This window comes from Canis lupus, chromosome 18, assembly GCF_011100685.1.
Source record: "Canis lupus familiaris isolate Mischka breed German Shepherd chromosome 18, alternate assembly UU_Cfam_GSD_1.0, whole genome shotgun sequence".
In the NCBI taxonomy this organism is placed as follows: domain Eukaryota; kingdom Metazoa; phylum Chordata; class Mammalia; order Carnivora; family Canidae; genus Canis; species Canis lupus.
In genome coordinates, this window is record NC_049239.1 from 1421474 (window position 1) to 1441394 (window position 19921).

General features: G+C 62.0%; 1 protein-coding gene across 2 annotated transcripts in view; it reads left to right on the forward strand.

The window, feature by feature from the left end:
• Window positions 1-419: 419 nt before the first annotated feature.
• The window catches only part of VWC2 (von Willebrand factor C domain containing 2), a 97744-nt gene continuing 78242 nt past the window's right edge, over window positions 420-19921 (forward strand). For both annotated transcript variants that reach the window (XR_005372997.1, XM_038562553.1), the window contains exons 1-2: window positions 420-1115; window positions 19186-19315. Coding sequence is in view for 1 of the 2 variants with exons in the window: in XM_038562553.1 (XP_038418481.1) it covers window positions 420-1115; window positions 19186-19315 (826 nt within the window). In the remaining variant the exon portion in view is untranslated. The remainder of the gene's footprint in view (window positions 1116-19185; window positions 19316-19921) is intronic.

The window sequence follows — 19921 nt, forward strand, 5'->3', positions numbered from 1 at the left end:
GCACCCGGGGAGGGGCGCGCGGGGGGCTCCCGGGCTCCGGATCGCGCGGCGCTGTCCGGGGTGTGCGGGGGGCGCGGGCCCGGCTCCCCCGTGCGCCCCCCCGCCCCGCCCCGCCCCGCCCCGCGCGGCCCCTGCGCGGCAGAGCCGGCGTCCGCCTGGGCACCGGCACCGGCACCGGCTCGGGCACCGGGGAGGTCCGGGCTGGCTGCCCCCGCCCGCGCCGCGCGGCTCGTTCGTCTGGAGCGCGGCCGGGGCCGGGCGGGGGCCGGGCGCGCGCGGGCCGCGGGGCTCAGCTGTGCTGCTGTTCTCTCCGCAGGGACGGCGGCTCCCGGCTGGCGGCGGCGCGCCCCCGGGCCGTGAATGCGACTCGCCCCTCGGCCGCGCCCCCCGCCCGCCCGCCCGCCGGGACGCGGGAGGGGATGCCCCGCGGCGCTGCCATGGCCGTGGGCGCGCTGTCCAGCTCGCTCCTGGTCACCTGCTGCCTGATGGTGGCTCTGTGCAGCCCGAGCATCCCGCTGGAGAAGCTGGCCCAGGCGCCCGCGCAGCCGGGCCAGGAGAAGCGCGAGCACGCGTCTCGGGACGGCCCGGGGCGGGTGGACGAGCTCGGGCGGCCCGCGAGGGACGAGGGCGGCGGCGGCCGCGACTGGAAGAGCAGGGGCGGCCGCGGGCTGGCCGGCCGGGACGCGTGGAGCAGGCAGAAGCAGGCCTGGGCCGCCCAGGGCGCGGGCGCCAAGGCCGGGGACCTGCAGGGCCGGGCGCGCGGGGACACCCCGCAGGGGGAGCCCCCGGCCCCCGCCGCGCAGGACGCCGCCCGCGCCGACCCGGCGCCCACGCCCGAGCCGCCCGAGGAGTACGCGTACCCGGACTACCGCGGCAAGGGCTGCGTGGACGAGAGCGGCTTCGTGTACGCCATCGGGGAGAAGTTCGCGCCGGGCCCCTCGGCCTGCCCCTGCCTGTGCACCGAGGAGGGGCCGCTGTGCGCGCAGCCCGAGTGCCCGCGCCTGCACCCGCGCTGCATCCACGTCGACACGAGCCAGTGCTGCCCGCAGTGCAAGGAGAGGAAGAACTACTGCGAGTTCCGGGGCAGGACCTACCAGACTCTGGAGGAGTTCGTGGTAAGAGGCGAGCGCCCGCCGGCCCACTTTGCACCTCCCAGCGCCGCGGGGCGCGACCCCCCGGGCGCCCCGTGCGCCCCACTTTGAAGAAGAGGCGCACGGCTGTGCCCGCGTCCCCTCGGCTCGATCCCTCTTTGGGTGCAGAGGTAATCTCCAAAGCGGTGTGGCCCATCCGGGTCCGCGGTGACTCCTGGGGCCTTGGGGTCTCCCCCGCGGAGGGGTCTGGTCTGGAGAGGGCGAGGCCCCCCGGCGGGGCGGGGCGGGGCGGGGCGGGGCGCGCTGCTCCTGTTGCCGCGGCTGCAAACTCAACCTGTTTCCAAGCGCAGGCCGATTTGCGTGCCATTTGGGATACATCCTTCGGATAATGCCTAATGAAGGAAGACTAGTCACATCAATAAGCCATTTCCCCAGATTAGGGGGTGGGGTGTCATGCACAAGTTCTAAAAAGGAAAAGGAGAGGAAAATGCTTGCTCATGGGCCCCCGGGACGTCGAGGAGGGCAGAGACAGGAGGCCCAGGGGTAGGGTTAGAAATCGTGCAGGTCCAGGTGGGTACCGGGAACACTGTGCAAGGGCGCCCGGGCTCCTGGATGCCCACGCTGTGTGTCGGGCTCTCCTGAGGTTTCCAGGTGCGTGGACTTAGCTAAACCGCGCACCACGCCGCCAAACAGGTTATTACCTAAGATCTCCAGTTGATGGAGAGGAGGAAACCAAGGCACTGAATCTTTACATAATGTGGTGAAGGCGAGGCGGGTGTTGAGAAGCAGACTCATGTGTCGGTCGGGCCAAGCAGTTCAGTTCCACTGTGACACCTTCTCCCCCCACACTCTGTGGGACACACAACCCCCCCGTTCAGCCAGGGGCAGGTTTGCATGGAGGTGCTGGCTGGCACCACTGTGGGCCCCTTGGGGAACTTGACAGCCCTGCCTGTCACTGGCGGGCTGGGCTGAAACGCTCAGCTCCTCTTCCAGGGCCCCCCCCATGGCCGGGCTGGACGTGGCCCGCGGACGTGGCACCTGGGAGGTTTCCTGGGCGGAAGGGGGCAGCGTGCAGGTGCAGCCGCGAAAGCCGAACGGAGAAGGCAGTTGGGAAGGAACCCTGCCTGCTGCTGGAGGCTGCCCAGCGCCCAGCCTCGGAGACCTGCACTTCAGGGTACGCCCAGGATGCGATGGCACCGTGTGGATTTCAGGAATAAATCATCAGGGTTGTAGAGCCAGAAAGCCAGGAAGGCCAGACCTGGAGATAAAGTGGAGACAATGCTGGGATTTAGTCAGGAAACCGGGGTGTCCATCCCAACCTTGCCACTAACCAGCGGAGCGCTTGTCCCCTCCGGGTTCGTGTTCCTGGTCTGCCAGGTGAGGGGCCGCCAGGTGAGCTGAGGCTTGCTGGGGCTCTGGCAGCCTGAGGCCGGGGGCCCACCTCCATGCCCACTGCCTGGGGGTACAGCTGTTCAGGGGGCCCTTTGGAGAAACAAAGAAAAATTGGTTGGGCGACTCCTCCGACCCAGGCCGGGCCTGTGCCATGAGGACGGTGGGAGCGGGCGGCCCGGTGCTCTGGCTGGGGGCCAGCTCAGGCCTCTCGGGGCGCTGGCGCAGAGGCAAGGCCAGAGGAGGGCCCTTCTGTGCTGGCCTGCGCAGGACTGTCGCCGTGGGCCTCGCACACAGATCTCTTGAGTTTGAGGCTCGTAAGGAAACCTAGGACGCAGGAGAACACATGCCAGCTGTAGGGTTTTAATTAATGACGTTGATTGTGAGCCCTGGGTGTCGTCGTCCGAGGAATCACTGCATTTTTTATCTGGAAAGCCCAAGCACATCACGAGGTGGCCGTTGCGTCCCCGAGACGGCAGACAGAAGGGAGAGTTCGCACTTCGGCTTCCGGGCTCGGCCGCTGAGCGCGGGGGCCCCCCCGAAACTGCCTTTGCCGGGGGACGAGGGAGCCCTTCCCGGACTCCCCGCTTCCGAAGGGAGGGGCTCAGTGAGGAGACTGTGTTTCAGGCGCTGGACACGGGCGACGTTAGCAACAAAAGGGAGATTGCAAAGATTATGATCTTGGGAAGATTAAGGTACCGGCGAGCCTCTTTTTAGAGCATGAAGAGCATCTTCCATCCTCAGGTGACGCCTCACTTCTAACTTTCATCCAATCACCACCGGCTGCCGGGCTGTGCGTGGGCGAGGGTGTTGCAGAGCTGCTGCAAGCTTTCAATTGTGTGCTTGCTCCTGTGACGCGTGAAGATTTCACGCCTGGACGGTGTGCACCCCGTGCTCCTCTGTTTCTGTTGCTGTCAGGAACATTCTAGGCATTTCCCTAAGTCACTGTGGTTTGGTGCAAGTCATTTCGCGTCCATGTCTTTGTTTCCTCTCATGTACCAGAAGGGCTGTGGCACATTGCTGGGGGTGTCAGAGGGACGAGGGTGCGGGGCCAGCACTGAGCCCCGGGCGTCTTGGGGGTTGCCGTCGCGCAGAATTGCGGGGCTGGGCGGCTGTGTCCACCTGCCTGGTCTGGGGGCGCCGAGCTTTGCAGGGAGCGCCACCATGGTTGCCATGTGCAGAGCAGGGGCGTGGAGAGAGGCTGTGGAGAGGCCTTGCCGTGGGAAAACGCTCTGCTCTTCTCCGAAGATGTAATTGAGGCGAAGCTTGTGGGACCGTGGGGCCCTGCGTGGAAGGCTGTGGACCGTGGCAGGGAGGAGATGGCAAGGCGGCGGGTTCTGGGCCTCTGTCCCTGGGAGGCACCTGTGCTCTCTGCTGGGTGGGGGTCCTGCCGGGGGCTCGGGGGTCACACTGGGCCTCCTTCCCTGGGAGGCACACAGGCACCTGTGCTCTCTGCTGGGGGGGTCTCCTGCTGGGGCTGGGGCTCACCCTGGGCCTCCTTCCCTGGGAGGTACCTGTGCTCTCTGCGGGGGGGGGGGGGGGGTCCTGCCGGGGGCTGGGGGGTCACTCTGGGCCTCCTTCCGGAAGCCACTAGAACAGTAGATCCTGCCCAGGGCCTGCAAGGCAGGTTTGGCTCCAGGGGGGCCTCCCCCGCACCCCCTCCGTGCCGGGTGCCTCTCCATCTTGGACCCGTGGCTCCCTGCCCAGGTCCAACAGTGAGCTCCGTCTTTTCCTTCCTCTCCGGGCTCCCCGCCCTGTCCCAGCCCCGCTCTGCTCCTCACCACCTGCTTGATCTCAGCCCGGTGTCGGCAGACAACCTCGCTCACTGCTTCCAAGGCGTCCCGTTAGGCTGCTCGTAATAAGATACCCACATTTTTCTGGGGGCATTTGCAACTTAACTTGTATATGCAAACCAAACACCGAGTAACGAAGAGCATATTCCGCGCTGGCTCTCAAATTCTCCCAAGTAGCCTGGTGGTCAGCTTATGCCAGCAGGTATCCGACTTTGAATGAGGAAGCTGGTCTGTGGGTTTATATTTTTGTATAACAATGGTGTTTTCACGTGCTGCCTCCCAGGTCTGTTCACTCGTGGGGCCGCTGTGACAAAGTGCCGCTGACCCGGCGGCTCCAACGGTAGAGACTCATTGATTCCCGGCCCTTGAGGCTGGAGGTCTGAGATCGAGGTGTGGGCCGGGCTGGCTCCTTCCGAGGCCTCTCTCCTGGGCGTGTAGACGGCCGTCTTCTCCCGTGTCCCCACCAGGGCCACCTGTGTCCTCCTCGTAGCCGACGGGGGCCCACCTGTATGGCCTCATTTTGACGTATCTCGTCTCGTGTCTCGAAATACAGTCACGCTCAGAGATACCGGGGGTCAGCACTCGAACACGGGAATCTGGGAGGGAGGACGCGACCTGGGCTGTAATGCAGCTGTCACGGGTGTCGAGGCCACAGTTGACCACAGATGCAGGAGCCCAGGGAGGCACAAGGAGTGTGGGTGGAGGGGGTCGCGGGGAAGGCTGCAGGGGCAGGTGCGATGGAAGGCTGGGAGGGACTGATGACAAACTGGACGCCGAGAAGCAGAGCCAGCAGCCCGCCCGAGCCCGCTCGGTCCGTGTCTGTCCCATTCTGGGTGCCACGTTAGGGGCTACTCTACTACCTCTGCCCTGGGGTCTGAGCTCTTGGGGGCTCCACGGGGCAGTTTCCAATCCGTCCCGACGGCTACCGGGCAGGCCAGCAGCACACCAAAGCTGGACCCTCCTGTGGAGCCGCAAAGTAACTCATCCCCGTCCTGGGGTGTCTTGACCCCCAGAAGCGGGGTCTGCGGGCTCATTTCAGTGTGCTGTGGGACCCGCTTATATGGCTCTCGCGGCCGGCGGGACACCCGTTTGGTCTCGGCACAGCGGCCCTCGTAGGGAGCAGGAGCTCTGAGGGGCGGTTGTGGCTCGTTGAAGAAAAGGGGGAACTTAATTATGAACGAGCACGGCCTGCTCGACTGTCTTTGAGAGCAAGAGGCCTGTTGGACGGGAGGCAGCTGGCCGGAGACCCACAGGCGCGGGGCCAGGGTGGACCCAGGCTCCCCCAGGGTGCCACTGTCTGCCCCGAGATTCACCCCGCTGCGCAATCTCACTTCCAGAAGTTCAGCGATGAAAAAAATTCTTCCATGAGATTTGGAATCCAAAGCTCCACTGACGGAGATCTCCGTCGTTACCAGGAGGTGCCGACGGGGAGGGAGACCCAGGCGTCGTACTTTTCAGTTTCATGGTCTTTATGTTCTCTTGGCTGATGTCCCCTAACACAGAACAACACTGTTATTATTTACCTTTGCAGAGAACGCGGAGTCCAGCTGTGTGAAGCTGGCGTTCTTAAGCTGGCCCTGATGCTCGTGCTGTGTGCTCCTTCTGAGTTTGTTTTGGTTTCAAGTCAGATTTTCTAAATTCTGGACTTTTCGGTTTCTGCCTTTCTATCCAAAGCCATGTAAATAGGTAACAGTTATTTATTTCTTTATTTTAAGGATTTTTATTTACTTATTTGAGAGAGGGAGAGAGTGCACACACACAGGAGCGGGCGGGAGGTGGGGTGGGGAGGGGCAGGGAGCCCGATGTGGGCCTCGATCCCAGGACCCTGAGATCAGGACCTGAGCTAAAGGCAGACACTTCAACGACAGAGCCCCCCGCCCAGTCGCCCCTAAATGGTAACAGTTATTTTATTTTATTTTATTTTATTTTATTTTATTTTATTTTATTTTATTTTATTTTATTTTTATTTTATTTTATTATTTTATTTTATTATTTTATTTTATTTTATTTTATTTTTTATTGGTAACAGTTTCTTTAAAGGGGGAAGTCCATATGCTTCCTTGGGAACGTTCAAGTGTGGTCAGATGTTAAGCTTTAAGATTCAACGCAGTTAAGTAGGTTGACCAAAGCCACGGAGCCAGTACGTGGGGGGACCGGGGTCTGAGTCCTAGGCTGTTGTACACTGATAATCGTGGGCTTCCAGTGGCACCGTCTTAGGTTCGTGACCAAATGGTGATGAAGTGTCATCTTGTGCGTGACGGAGAGAGTTCTAGGCACGTGAAGAAGGGAAAGCTCCTGCAGGTTCAGAGCACCTGCCTCACATTCGTGTCCGGGAGATGTGGGGTCAGCTTGACCAAGCATTTATCGATGTGGGTTTATGCCCTATTTGAGGCCGCCTAGGACAAAGTAAATACCCGTGTCCTTCAACGTATGCCATCTCGAGTTGGAAGGAGGACAGAAGCGTTTACTTCCAGGAGCTCCCTGAGGGCAAGCGGGGGGAGGATTCCCGTGGGCAGTGGACAGAACAACAGATCTCCAGACGTGGGCGGGACCCCAGGCGTTGTCAGGCCCGCAGCAGGCAGACTGGTGGCCCGAGGCCAGCTCCAGCCCAGGGAGGTGTTCTGCTTGGCTCACCACACGGAAGGCGTCCGTTTGGCTAGTACAGATATTTAACAAATGAGTCGCTCGTGTCTATACCTCGATTGCCAATTTGCTGTCAAAATGGAATGATTCCCAAATGGCAGCCACCTGCCGACGCTGTGCTGGGCTGCTCCCGTGGAAGGGCCCTTGCCCTCCAGCTGACCGCAGCCCACGAGGCGCGATTCACCCTCGGCCCTACGGCCACGGGGCTGTGTAATGCCTCTCTGGTTACGGGGGGGAGAGATGCCCGCTGAGGAGCCCGGGTCCCATGCTAGCATGCCCTGCCCCTTCCGTGTGAGTAGAGTCAGCGTCTTCTAGAACTTCGAGGACAGAGAACTTGCCAGCTAAAGAGCTCTGTGTGAGCCATTTTTCCGTTGTGTCCCTGTGTCCCTGAGCAATTCTCAGACCTCCTTGTGGTACAGAGCGGAGAGTATCCTGATTATCTCTCTGTTTATGAGAAGTAGATGAAATATATGTGAAAGCAATTTGAACCTACACATCTCTGAACAAATTAAAAAAAAAAAAAACAGAAACAAAAAAGCCTGCAGCTAGGTTGGTGTGGTTTCTCGATGTGTCTTGTTGCCTGTGCCATCTCATGGGGATGACTACCCCCTGGCGGGGTGTTTGGTCCCTGGTAAGCCTTCCTGCAGAGGCTTGTCATCAGGGAGGGGCTCTCTGGGGCCTGCCCATAAGTATTTCCTTGGTGAACGGCATCTCTGAATCTGATAAATCCCCCAAAAGAATTTATTCTTGTATGCTTTTTAATTCAAGACATTTTTTTCTTTTTCTGTTTTTTCTTTTTTCTTTTTCTTTTTTTTTTTTTTTTTTTTTTTTGGATAAATGTTTGCCAGGCACTGCACAAGGTACTGGAGACATGATGACAAACCTTGGAGTGCCTCCAGTAAACAGGCAGTGACCCCAGAGTGTGTGATATGCTGTGAGGAGCATCATGGGGCTCTGCAGGGTACACAGGTGGAAGCCGCCCATCGAGACTCTCTGGTTGCTGGCTTGTTTTTAAGCGACCGAGCAATCCTGGGGCAGGTTTCTAGGGAAGAGATGAGAGTTTGTCTCGAAGAGAACAACTGAGAGTCTGGGTGGAGGATACGATTTTCCACCCCAGCCTACATACCCTATAGCCATCCTTCGTGGTATGGTTCTGACCACATAGCTGGAAATCCTTTTCTTGCTGCTTCTGTTCCAAGCCTGAGATCCTGCCAGCTGGATTTCACTTCTCATTCTATTTCTGTCGGGCACTGGGGTGCGGCCAGGACATGGAGTGCCTTTCGAATCTGCAGAAAAGGATGATGTCAGGCATCTGCCCATGGCCCTGCAAGTTCTCTCGGAAGCCCTAGGCCCCTGGAAAAGCATAGGGATGGAAAATTAAGATGGCATGTGGCTCTGAGCATTTCCAGAAATGATTTTGCTTTAAACATGATGAGACCACCCCTTGCTTGCCTGGGAATATGTAACAACGATAGCCTGAAAACCTACCACTTACAAAACTCGTGAAATCCCAGATATCATATAAAATACATTTTCTTAAAAGCACAGCTTAAATGGCAAAAAAAAAAAAAAAAAAAAAAGTAAGAGAAATTAATCCCTGGAAGTAGAATCCAGACAGGAAAGTCAGCCCTGCAGCAGTGGCCACCTGAGAGCATCTCCTGATGCCGGGGGTCCAGGCCGTGGGTACTCAGGGCCAGGCTGGGGCACGTGACAAGCCCAGGGCCCCGAGGAGAGAGCGTCAGGTCAGGATGAGTCGCAGGAGACCGTGCTCCCCTCAAGAGCACGTCCTGCAAAGAAGCAGCAGACTGCCCTGCGTGGGCCTCAGGGCTGAGCCCAGTCGACAGGCTTGCTCTGAACACTTGCTGTCTCCAGGGCACACGGTCTCTTATGAGCATGAAGCCCGTATTCATACTCCCCTGGGTGGCCCCCTCAAAACCCGGGTGGGGTATTTTCATTTAAAGGATCCACTGGTATCTGACAGTAGCCGATGCTCCCAGGAGGAATGCACACTCCACCCGGGCTGCAAAGAATCTCCACAAACAGTGTTCCAAGGAATGTGACAGCACAACGGAAATCACACACGAGGAGGGGCATCATAAGCAGAAGTCCGCTGAGACCAAAGTAGTCCAGTAGGACCCAAATGTGGGGGTATAAATAGGGCTACTTAATGTGCAAAAATATACATGTTGACATAAACTGTACGGGTAAGCATAGTCCGGATACTAGTCAGCTTCATGAAAGAGGTGGGACTTCTACAAAGAGAGGATATGAGAGTCTGGATTAATGCTCAACAGGGGACTCAACAGCACATCAGGTGGTTTACGGGTCAATTCAGCGAACCGGCAGATAGATTTGTAGAGGTCACCCAGGTCAGACAGGGACGCACAGATGGAACATAGGAAGGAGATGTTTGGATCCATGGAGGACACGGAGAGGACATTCAATAAGGATCAGATCAGAATTCTGCAAGAGGTGATAGAGAGAATATGGGAGAAACGAGGGGTTGGTGTCTCAGGCTTTTGGATGGAAAGACTGCTATTTTCTTTTTTTTTTTTTTTTTTTTTTAAGACTGCTATTTTCTGATTCAAGAATCCCCCCCGAACCTAAAGAAAGAGAAACCAAAAGGTTGTCCGACCCCCTTGCCATGTTATAGTGAGACGGCAAAGCACCCAAGGCAAGAGGTTTTAAGAGCAACCAGAGAGAAAAGACTTGACCTGCAAAAGAGCAGCATCTAGGTGGACGGCTGGCTTCTTGTCAACAGTGGAAAACCCAAATGGTAGAGCATCTTTAAAGGAGCAAAGAGGGAAGAAGAGTTAATCCAATTTCTATATCCAGCAAAACTATCCTTCAGGAAGGAACCTGAACAAAGATATTTGATTTTTTTTAGAATTATTTTTGTTTAAGATTCCATTTATTTATTTACAGAGTGTGAGTTGGGGAAGGGCAGAGACTCTCAAGCAGACTCAGCACTGAGTGTGGAGCCTTACCCGGGACTCAGTCCCATGACCCCCGAGATCATGACCTGAGCCGAAATCAGGAGTTGGATGCTTAACTGACTGAGCCACCCAGGTGTTCCCGATCAAAGATTTTTTTTTTTAAAGATTTCATTTATTTATTAGAGACACACACACACAGAGATACAGACAGACAGACAGACAGGCAGAGGGAGAAGCAGGCTCCATGCAGGGAGCCTGACGTGGGACTCGATCTCGGGTCTCCAGGATCATGCCCTGGGCTGAAGGCGGCGCTAAACCGCTGAGCCACTGAGGCAGCCCCTATCAAAGATATTTTTAAACAAAAATAGAGCGCATGCTGTCAAACGAGCATGCAGGGCAGCCTCTGACAACCACCTTCAGCAGTGCGGGTGCTGAATGCCCCACCTGCCTGAGGAGGGGAGTGGTCTCCGGGCTGAATTTTGGGTTGGGCACTTTATTTTTGAACAAACAGGAAATGACCTTTGATAGAACTTAAATGTTCTTGGATAAAGGTTATTATGGGCGGGGTGGGGGGGGCAGCTAGCTCAGCTCTAGGCCCAGTAATGCCACAGGTGAGCGGTTCCAGAGGCCCCTCCTGCTTTCCAGGGCTGTTGGACACAGACGCCACCAAGCTTTTATGGCCTATGGGTCATTGTCCTGACCTTCCTGTGGTAACACGTCCAGGCGACAAGCCCCCCTTGCTTGGCGTGCCATTCCTGTGCTCCATGAGGCAGCTCGGAAGAAAATGGTAATGCCTCTACCCGGATCTGCCGGTGGGTTGGTCCTTCTGGAGGGTCTCTCTGCTTTCCCCGTGGGTTGACGTGCTACACAAACATATTTCCCTCATTCAGCTTTATTTCTTTTTTAAAATATTTTATTTATTTATTCATGAGAGACACAGGGAGTGGCAGAGACACAGGCAGAGGGAGAAGCAGGCTCCATGCGGGGACCCCGAAGCAGGACTCGATCCCAGGACCCCGGGGTCACACCCTGGACCAAAGGCAGATGCTCAACCACTGACCCACCTGGGCGTCCCCCTCATTCAGCTTTAAAAACAATTTCTTATTTATATTTTACTTTCAAACCTCATGTGTCTCTTGAAAAAGTATCTCGGTGTCTCCATAGAGGCTTAAGGCAGATAAAACACACGCTTAGTTTCAGGCGAGCCCAGACTCATTTATTAATCCCCGTCAGGGTGTCAGAAGTGATCACCGTGCTCCTGGTCACACTGTGGCATCCTTGACAGTTATGTTCCGGGGACACGAGCCTTCGGCCAGCGGACGGGCTATCACGGTGGCGTCTCTGTCCCCACGGGAGCAGTGCAGGAGGCCAGCAGTCCCCTGTCTCGTCCCTGCGCACCTGTGCCTTGACCCGCTGGTAGCTTCGCCGTGTCGCACATGCGGACGTGTCAGGGGTGCAGAGGTGGGCAGGGAAAGAAATCCGACAAGGCCACTGCCTCTCCGGGAGCCTGTGCGGAGCAGGACGGGGCAGCCTGAGGGATCAGCTGTGTTCTGATGCCAGCCTCAGCTCAGGTCGCCTCCTGCTGATGGCAGAGTCGCCCTCTGGTCGCTGCGGCCTCCGGGAAGCCAAGTAGGAAAGCACATCTTGCTCCTGGGGGCGGCGGGCGGCTGTCAGGACCACGCGGCTTGTGAGAGAGCCCAGCTTAGAGCCCCGTGGAAGGGACCTCGTTACCTGGAGGGACGGCTGGCGGCGTCCTGTCGTGATTCCAGGAGGTTTGGAAGAGGCCCAGCTCCAGGGAGAAGCACGGGGCCCGCGTGTTAGGCGACAGCGCCCGCTGCCCCGGGCTCCGGCCCTGGTCCAGCACCTTCTGGGTAGTTGGCAGCTCACACTCGCTGAACGGAGCCTCAAGGCAGCCAGACTCTGACCTCAGATGCTGTCCAGACAGGTGTCTGCGGGCCACCTGAACCCTGGGGAGTACGAGCCCTGGGCCTGGGGCCTGGCCAGCTTGGGGGAGAGGAAATGCACCTATTCCTTGGCCACTTTGATTCCTCTCCGCGAAGATGCGCCTTATTACTGTCCTCTCAAATGAGGGATGCCGCAGCTGAGCGGCATGGCTTAGTTTTCTTCTGGGGTCTGTGTGCGCACCTGTGAGGACGACGTCGGCCTCTTGTGTCCCGTGCGTTGTTTCCCTTCTAGTGCGTCGCAGTCCCCACCCCTCCCTACTAGGCACCTGTTGTTCACCAGCTTGTTTCCTTACCCTGTAGGCCCCTGAAAAAAAAAAAAATCTAAATTTGTGACCCTTGCGAGAGCCAATCCCCCATCACACCCTCACATCCACCTTTGAAAAGCCTCGTCTTTGGATCATTTTAGTCATTTGTATATTAAGGGAGGGGCCGGGGTCTCCGCTTCTTTCTCTCGGGGGTTTACTCGGCTCTCACCCTTCACTCCAATTCTGAAACAAGAGACTTTAAAATGAGGAAGTCTGGCTTCCGGAACATTTCTCGCAGGGCTGTCGTCCACGGGGTGTGACCCCGGGGTGGGGGGGGGCACTGCCCTGTGGGCCATGTGTCCCCTCTGCTCAGGGCTCGGGTAGGAATCTGTGCATGAGCAGGGCGTCTGCTAAGGGAGCTGCACCCTCTGCTGCCGGGTCGGGCGGCCGGGGCCGTGAGCGGGGGGCCAGGGTGCGGGCTGGGGCTGGCCCTCGGGAGCACGCACGTGCCTCCACCGCACACGCTCACAGACACTTGCTTCTCCCCGTGGGGGAGGCCGGGAGCCCTACCCCGAGGTGCCAGCGGACCTGCTTCATTGGCGGCCGGGAGGTGGCCGCCCTCTCCCCGCGTCCTCCCGTGGGCAGTGCTCCCGCGGGGGCCCCAGCCTCCTGACCTCGGCTCCTAGTGTCCCCGCCCCCCCAACGCCGTCCCTCTGAGAACGAAGGCTTGGCCTGGGAGTCCTGGGGGGATGCCAGCCACGTAGCCCAGAGCGGGAGGCTGGCGTGGTCCGACTGCGTCCCGGGGCTGCATCTGGAGCCCAGGAGGAGTGGCCTCCTCGCCGTTGTCCTGACCCCGCAGCGGGTGCCCCGAGCACAGCGCACTGTCCACACTGCCAGCCCGGCCCCTCCTGGGTCAGCTTCCGGGGGACGGTTCTTAATTAAGTCCCTTGGTGTGCACGTCCGTCTCTGACAGAAAGCGGAAGGACAAAGAGAACAAAACAATGCAATCCTCCTTCCCGACGGGCGCGGGAGGCAGAGGCTTCCTAGGGCTGCGGGGCCGGGGCGGGTGTTGGAGGCGGGAGGGTGGCCTGGCAGGAGCCGCATTCCCCTCGGGCCCGGGAGGCAGGTGCGGAGGGGCGTGCGGGAGGCCTGGCCCTGAGGCTGGGGGCGCCCTGGGGGCTCCTCTGTGGTCCCTCAGGTGGGGGCGGGACAGGGCCCTGCGGTGCCGCCGCCGCCTTCGTGACATGGCTCCAGGGGAGGAAACTGGCTGGGCCCTGGGGACGGGCTGAGAATCGGTGACAGCGCGGTCCCCCCACTCCCCAGCTTCCTGCAGGGGCAGGGGGGAGGCTGGGAGAGGCGGCCGGCTGGTGCCTTCCTGGGACTGCCCCGGTGGTAGGGGGGTGGCCTCACCGGGTCCCTGTCCAGGCTGCCGTGCACGTGTTCCTGGCGACGCTCAGACTCCTGGGTGTGTTTTGCTCCAGAAACAAACAAACAAAAAAGGTACAGAAACCCCCACCTGAAGGGCAGCGCCCGCAGTCCTCTCGGGCTCCCAGGTCGCAGGGCTCCTGCAGCAGCGGTCCCACCCGAGACTTCCCTGTGGGCAGTGGGAGCCCGGAGCTCGGGCGCCAGCTCAGCCGCTGGAAAGGACGCCTCTGCCATCTGGTGACCAGAACGCAACTATGACTCGTGGGCCGGCTGCCTGTCATCCCCACCCGGAGCCACCCGGCCGTCTGCCCGCGCCCCAGGCACCTCGTGGCCCCTTCACCAGGGTCAGGATGTGCAGGTGGGGCCCAGGTGCAGGGGCGGGGGAGGGACGCCCCGTAGCTTTGGGACGATTGCCCTGGCCTGTGGCCCCCGCATCTGCCGACGGGCGAGACCATGGCCCTTGGAGCTCTTGGGAGTCTCATGGTTTGGGGTAGTTACTCGGCATTGCAGGATTCCTCCCTGCTTGAGGACGTCTCTCACCTCCTTCGTTCCTCCGCAGACCGTGCCGGGGGCTCACGCCGCCATAGGGTGTTGGGGAGGGTGGCTCGGCCCCCGGAGAGGGGCCCTGGCAGGTGCGGGGCTCCCGTGGGGCTGAGGCCGCGTGTGGGTGCTGTGCCCCCCAGGGCTGCGGCCGGGGCCTCCCTGCAGGGGAGCTTGGGGCGTCCGTGCCGCCCTGACCCCCCAGGACCCCCTGGCCCCTCGCCCTCCCCCCTGCGCCGTCCCCGCCGTCCTTGGCCATCGTCCCTCCCTTTCCGATCAGAGGCCACAGCTTTGCCTCGCAGGTTCTGACCACGCACGAGCTGAGTCCGCTCCGGCCACTCTTGCCCTTCGTCAGCGTCTCATTGACGCGTCCTCGTCCTACCCGGGCCGAGCACCGTGCCGCACAGTGACCTGTCCGCTCCTGACCGCGGGGCTGCGGGACCCCTCAGGGCAGGGGGGCCGTGGGGTCGCACAGATGTGGGGGGCCGGCGTCGGGACCTGGGGAGGCTGGTCCTGCAGTCGCCGTCCTAGGACCTGTGTGTCCGTCGTCACCAACCCACAGGCCGCGCACCGTCTGCTGGCTCAGCGAGCGAGTCTGGGTCCCCAGCCACTCGGACGGAGCAAGAGGGTTAGGAGCGGAGGCAGGAGGGGCTCGGTGTGACCTCTGACCCCGCCTGGGGACTGCTCCGGCCGCTCCCGCAGGGTCTGGGGACCCTGCCTCCCCACGTCGGGCAGGCGCCGCGTCTCTGGGTGCACCCGGCTCACCCGCTCTCGCCCCATCCCTCCGGGGACAGGCCTTCTGTTCCGCGTGTGGATGACACGTGGCCCCTGCCCGCGGAGAGGCTCGTCTGTGTCCCCCCGCCCGGGTGTGGGCACCCCGCGTGGCCCCCCTGTTTCCCAGGTGCTGAGCGACCCTCCTGCAGCCGAGCCGTCCATCACCTTTCCAGGGTTTTCCGTCGTAGGTGGTGAGCCGGGCTCACTCCGTGACCACCCCCGTGTGACTGATGCGCGGTCTCGGCTTTGAGTCATCCCGAATCCGGCGGCTGCTGCCCTGGTGCTTGGGAGCCCCGAGCTCCTGGGCCTCCGGGGAGGGGGGGGAGGGAGCGGCCGCCCAATGCCAGGCCCTACTCCGTTCTCAGGTTTGTCTCACTTCAAGGCATTGCCGACCCCGGTAGTTTGGGGGTCACGAAGGGAACAGCTCTGCTGATGGCAGACACAGAGCCGGGGACAAGTCTAGCTGACGGGGAGCCCCGTGCTCTCAGCCCCTCTTCTGCTGCTTCTCTCTGGGCTGACACCCGCCCCATCTCCCCGCATGCTCCAGCATTTTGGGGACGGTCTGCCTCCCATGTGCCTGCCCCTAGGGAAGCCTCTGCCTCCAGCCTGGGATGGCTTGCTGGCCACCAGGAGCCACCAGGAACCACCAGGAACCTCCAGGAACCACCAGGAACCTCCAGGAGCCACCAGGAGCCTCCAAGAGCCACCACGTCGGGAGCCACTGGGGTTTCGCGGCCGCTCCTCCGGGAAGCGTGGTACAAAGTTCCAGACTGGACTCTAGCAACGGTGACAGGATTCGGGGGACCCGCGGCGTGGTGCACCTGTCCCGCGGCCCTGTCTGGCAGCACACACCCAGAGGGAGGCCGAAGCTGTCGAAGCTGCACTTGGGGGACGTGGGTGGCTGACTGGCCAGCGGACGAGCGAACGCGGTGGGCGGGAAAGACGCAGTCTCAGTCTCCCCGGGGGGACGGGACTTGGGACACGCAAGACCAGGCTTCCTCGTGGTCACGGCGACTGAGATCCCAGCTATGATGTCGCACGAGGCGCGATTCCCGCCGGCCGACGCCTGTCGACAACCCAGCTGGCTGATGTAAAACATACGAGACGAGGTCCAAGAGATGAGGTCCAAGGGGCGCACGTCGGCCTCTTTAGGACCGTCCCACCCGCCTGTGCCCCTCTGCCGTCGACATCCTCACTGATTGCGTCCGGGCACTTGATTCAAGCAACACCCTCCGAGTGGGCGTCCCTGCACACAGAAGAGCCGCTCCCCTCGAGGCTGGGGCGCCTGTGCCCACGCGGCTGGTTGGAAATAGGTGCGACCTGGATCTCCCGGCCCTACTGCTGGCGTCCGGGCTGCGGACACAAGCACCTGACCGGGAGGCCGTGTGGCCGGGGCGCCAGCTCCGTGCCTCTCCCAGGGCCCGCGGCCGCTGCCCGGCTCGCGCACCCGCCCCAATTCCCGCCCGCGCTCCTCCTTCCTTCCAGAAACAGGGCGGGAGCGGGACTCGCCCGTCTGACTTCGGGCCCGGGGTGGGCGCAGGGCTACCGCGGAGCCGGCCGTGCGCGTCCACCTGGTCCCTGCTCTGCCTCCCTCCGGCCCGCGGTGCAGACGCTCCCTCCACGCCCGGGGGTTCCTGGAGGCCGTGCGTGCCTGGAGGCCGTGCGTGCAAATCCTGTCCATCCGCACTCGGGGCTGCGCCCGGAGGATGGCAGGGTGTGTGTCGCACGCCGTGCTGCACACGCTGGACGAGCCGCTTTGCCAGCAAGGGGCACTGTGGTGTCGAGGTTAGGTCACCGCTGGCCACGCGTCTGTCGGGGAGAGGACAGCTTTGGAAGCAGAGGCAGGGGGCCAGTCTGTCGGCAGAGAGGCGCCCGGAAGTTGGCGCGGCCGGTCCCAGAGGTGGAGGTGGGGACGCGGCAGGAAGCGGGACACAGGACACGGCGATGGCGGGAGGCCTTGCGGAGCTCAGGCTGCTGGGGGAGGACCACGCGGCCTCAGGCCTCCCACGCAGACACGGCGGCCAAGTCCTCCCCCCGCGCCACATGGGCACATGGCGTTGGGGTGGCAGCGTCGGGGGCTCATAGCTCTGCAGGCTTCCCGCCCCGGTGCTGCGTGTGGCCTGGGGGGCATCAGGGGTGACGGGCTCCACGGGGGACCGTGCCACAGGTGCGCCGCGGGAGGCTTCCCAGAGGGGATGCGCTCGGGCTGAGCGTCAAGTGCAGAGGGTCCAGCCGATGCTGAGCCCTCCCTGGGCGACGGGACAGCACACGTGGCGGCGGAGTGCAAAGCCCGTGTCCGCGTGGAGCCGTGCTTGGCTCGCATGGGGCCGGCCGGGCTTTGGTCGGCTGCATTGTCGCCGGCCGGGTAGGTGGCCCGGGGCCCAGCAGGAGGTCTGTGCCGTGGGCTGGGGGCCCCCGCAGGCCCGCAGGGGTCCGGTAAGTGAGTGGATTCCCGGGATCTGTGACTAGATCGGGGAGCTCGGCTCAGAGGGGACCCTTCCCTGGTGGGTCGGCGGCGCCCACGTGTCCTCCGAGGGGATGGGGGTCTGGCCGCCTGTGTGGGCCACTGGGCTCAGCGTGGGGCTCGGCGGGGCCGGACCCCTGTGCGAGGGCGGAGCTGGGCCGGTGGCCGGAGGTGAGGTCGGAGCATGATGCATGCGCACCTGGGATGGTCCTGCCTCTGAGCTTCAACTCATGTGTAGGATTCATTTATTTGAGAGACGGAGGGAGGGAGGGAGGGAGGGAGGGAGGGTCGGAGGGAGACAGGGAATCCCGGACTCCGCGAACAGCGAGGGGCCACAGGGCTCGACCCTGCGCCCCTGAGGCCATGACCTGAGCCAAACCCTGCTCAGCCGTTGGAGCCCTGAGCCACCTGCCGCCCCCCCACCCCCCTGCCACTTCATGGTCTTGAGACATCGATGTCCGAGCCGTTGGGGCAGGATTCCTACACGTTCTGCGGCAGCAAAACTCCCCAGGGACCTTGATAGGGTTGCAGAGCCTCCAGGGAAAGAGGCTCAGGCCGGGGCACCGTCGGGCCTGTGTGTGCTGCAGGCGGGAGGGGCGCCGGGACGCGTGTGCCCAGGCCTGTCCTCCCAGGTGCCCTGCCCCGCGTGGGGCTGTGGGCTGAGGTCCACTCTGTCGCGCGGCCCGGCGTCTGCGTCCTTTGGGGCCTGTGGTCGCCCCTTCGTGGCTTGTCCTGGAGCCCCCCTGGGGACACAGCTGGAGGCCTGGCCGCCCCTTCCTTCAAGGCCCCACGAGCTTCCCGCGTCCCCACAGGGCAGCCTGGGCCATGGCGCCGGCCTGTGCCCCTCTCTAGGACAGACCCCAGCGATTCCGGGCCCCCTTGTTCCTCTAGGACGACCGTCCCCTCCAGCTGGGCTGTCCTCGCCCAACCCAGGGCCCCCATGGGGCTCTGACGCACCAGGAACCCCGCCTTCTACCTGCACAGCCTTTCCCTGTGGTGCCTGCTACCTAGTCCACCTTGCGGGGGGAGGGGGGCATTGCGGGGGGGCGGGTGCAGAGGCCCTGCCAGGAGCAGGGGAGCCCGCAGTGCCCACCGCCCTCCTGGGAACCACAGCCCCACTGCAGCCAGACAGACGGGCGTCCGCTCCCCAGGCCCCTCGGTCTCCCTCACACCCGGGCACACACTTGCTCACACGCTCACTCACACACACCGCTCTCGCACTTGGCGCTCACTCGCAGCTCGGCCAGCTACAGGCCAGAGCTGGACCATGGCCCTGAATCCTGCCCAGGTGATCTCCAGCCCCCCGAAGCAGCCAGGGGGTGGGGGGGTGGAGGGGGTGCAGGTCTGAATTCTCCTTTCTGCGGGCAGGGGCGGCGGGCGGAGCTGGCAGTGGCCCACCTGGGAGGGCGTGGGGCTCGACCAATGGGGCAGTGGCTGCAGCGCAGTGGCAGCCTGGGAGAGGCCTGGGTCACCCAGGTCACCCAGCAGGAGGGAGCCCCGAGGTGCTTGGTGGGGCCACACCTACATTCCCTTCCGGGGGCAGCCTCCTCAGGAAGCGTGGACCTGAGGCTGTCCTGGGATGGCCCCAACAGGGACCTCCTTCCTCACCCTGCCCCCACTCTGCTCTGCCGTCCACCTCTGTGGGGGGGGGCACCTGGGGGGGGTGGAGACCTGTGTGCACCAGGCGGGGGGGGGGGCGGGGGGGCTATGAGCACCAGGCTGGGGGGGGCTATGAGCACCAGGCTGGAGGGGGCTGTGTGCAGTGGGCCAGCAGCCAGTGACACGCAGCCCCCCGCTCGGCCTGGGGCTGGAACCTGTTTGACGTTGTAACACACCTGGGCGTCCGCAGGCGGTCGGGGGCGGGGGGGGGGAACGCGGCGGGGGGAGGGGCACACGGAGTCTGACCCCGCCTCTGTTACAGGTGTCTCCGTGCGAGCGCTGCCGCTGCGAGGCCAGCGGGGAGGTGCTGTGCACAGTGTCCGCCTGTCCGCAGACGGAGTGCGTGGACCCCGTGTACGAGCCGGACCAGTGCTGCCCCATCTGCAAGAACGGTAGGCCCGGCGCCCCAAAGCCCCAGAGCCACCCCTTGTCGTCCCCCACCGCCCCCAGACCCCGTGGGGGCCTCACGCCTTCCCCCGAACCCCCCTACCCTCCAGGGCCGTGCCCTCCCCCCATATCCTTCATCTGCTGCCCCCTCCTCCCGTGGGGCCACCCCCTGCAGTCCCCTCACTCAGGTTGGCTGCCTGCTTCCTGGGGGAGGAGGGGTGTCTGCATGGGAGGGCTTGAACCCCTGTCTACCAGCCTCACATGCACCCCACGTGGCCATCAGAGCTGTCCCCAGGACGGCGTGCTCCCCGCGGGTGTCAGCCCGTGTCCCTGATCTGTCAAGGAGTGCGTTGGGGAGAAATTCAGTTTCCAGAGTGCGGAGAGTCACTTATTTTAATTTAACTTTGTTTGCTCTTTGCAAAGCAGTTTCTCTCTTTCCAAGACAAATCAAACTTGCCGGTTGGGCTCATTTACTTTTCATTACTAAGTGAATTAAACTTGGGACGTAATTGAATATTTTTCATAAGTAAATCAGGCAGGAGGAGAACCCCTCTGCAGCGAGAGCCCGTGGCAGAGCAAAAGCCTCAAGGATGTCCTTGATCACCGCTGGC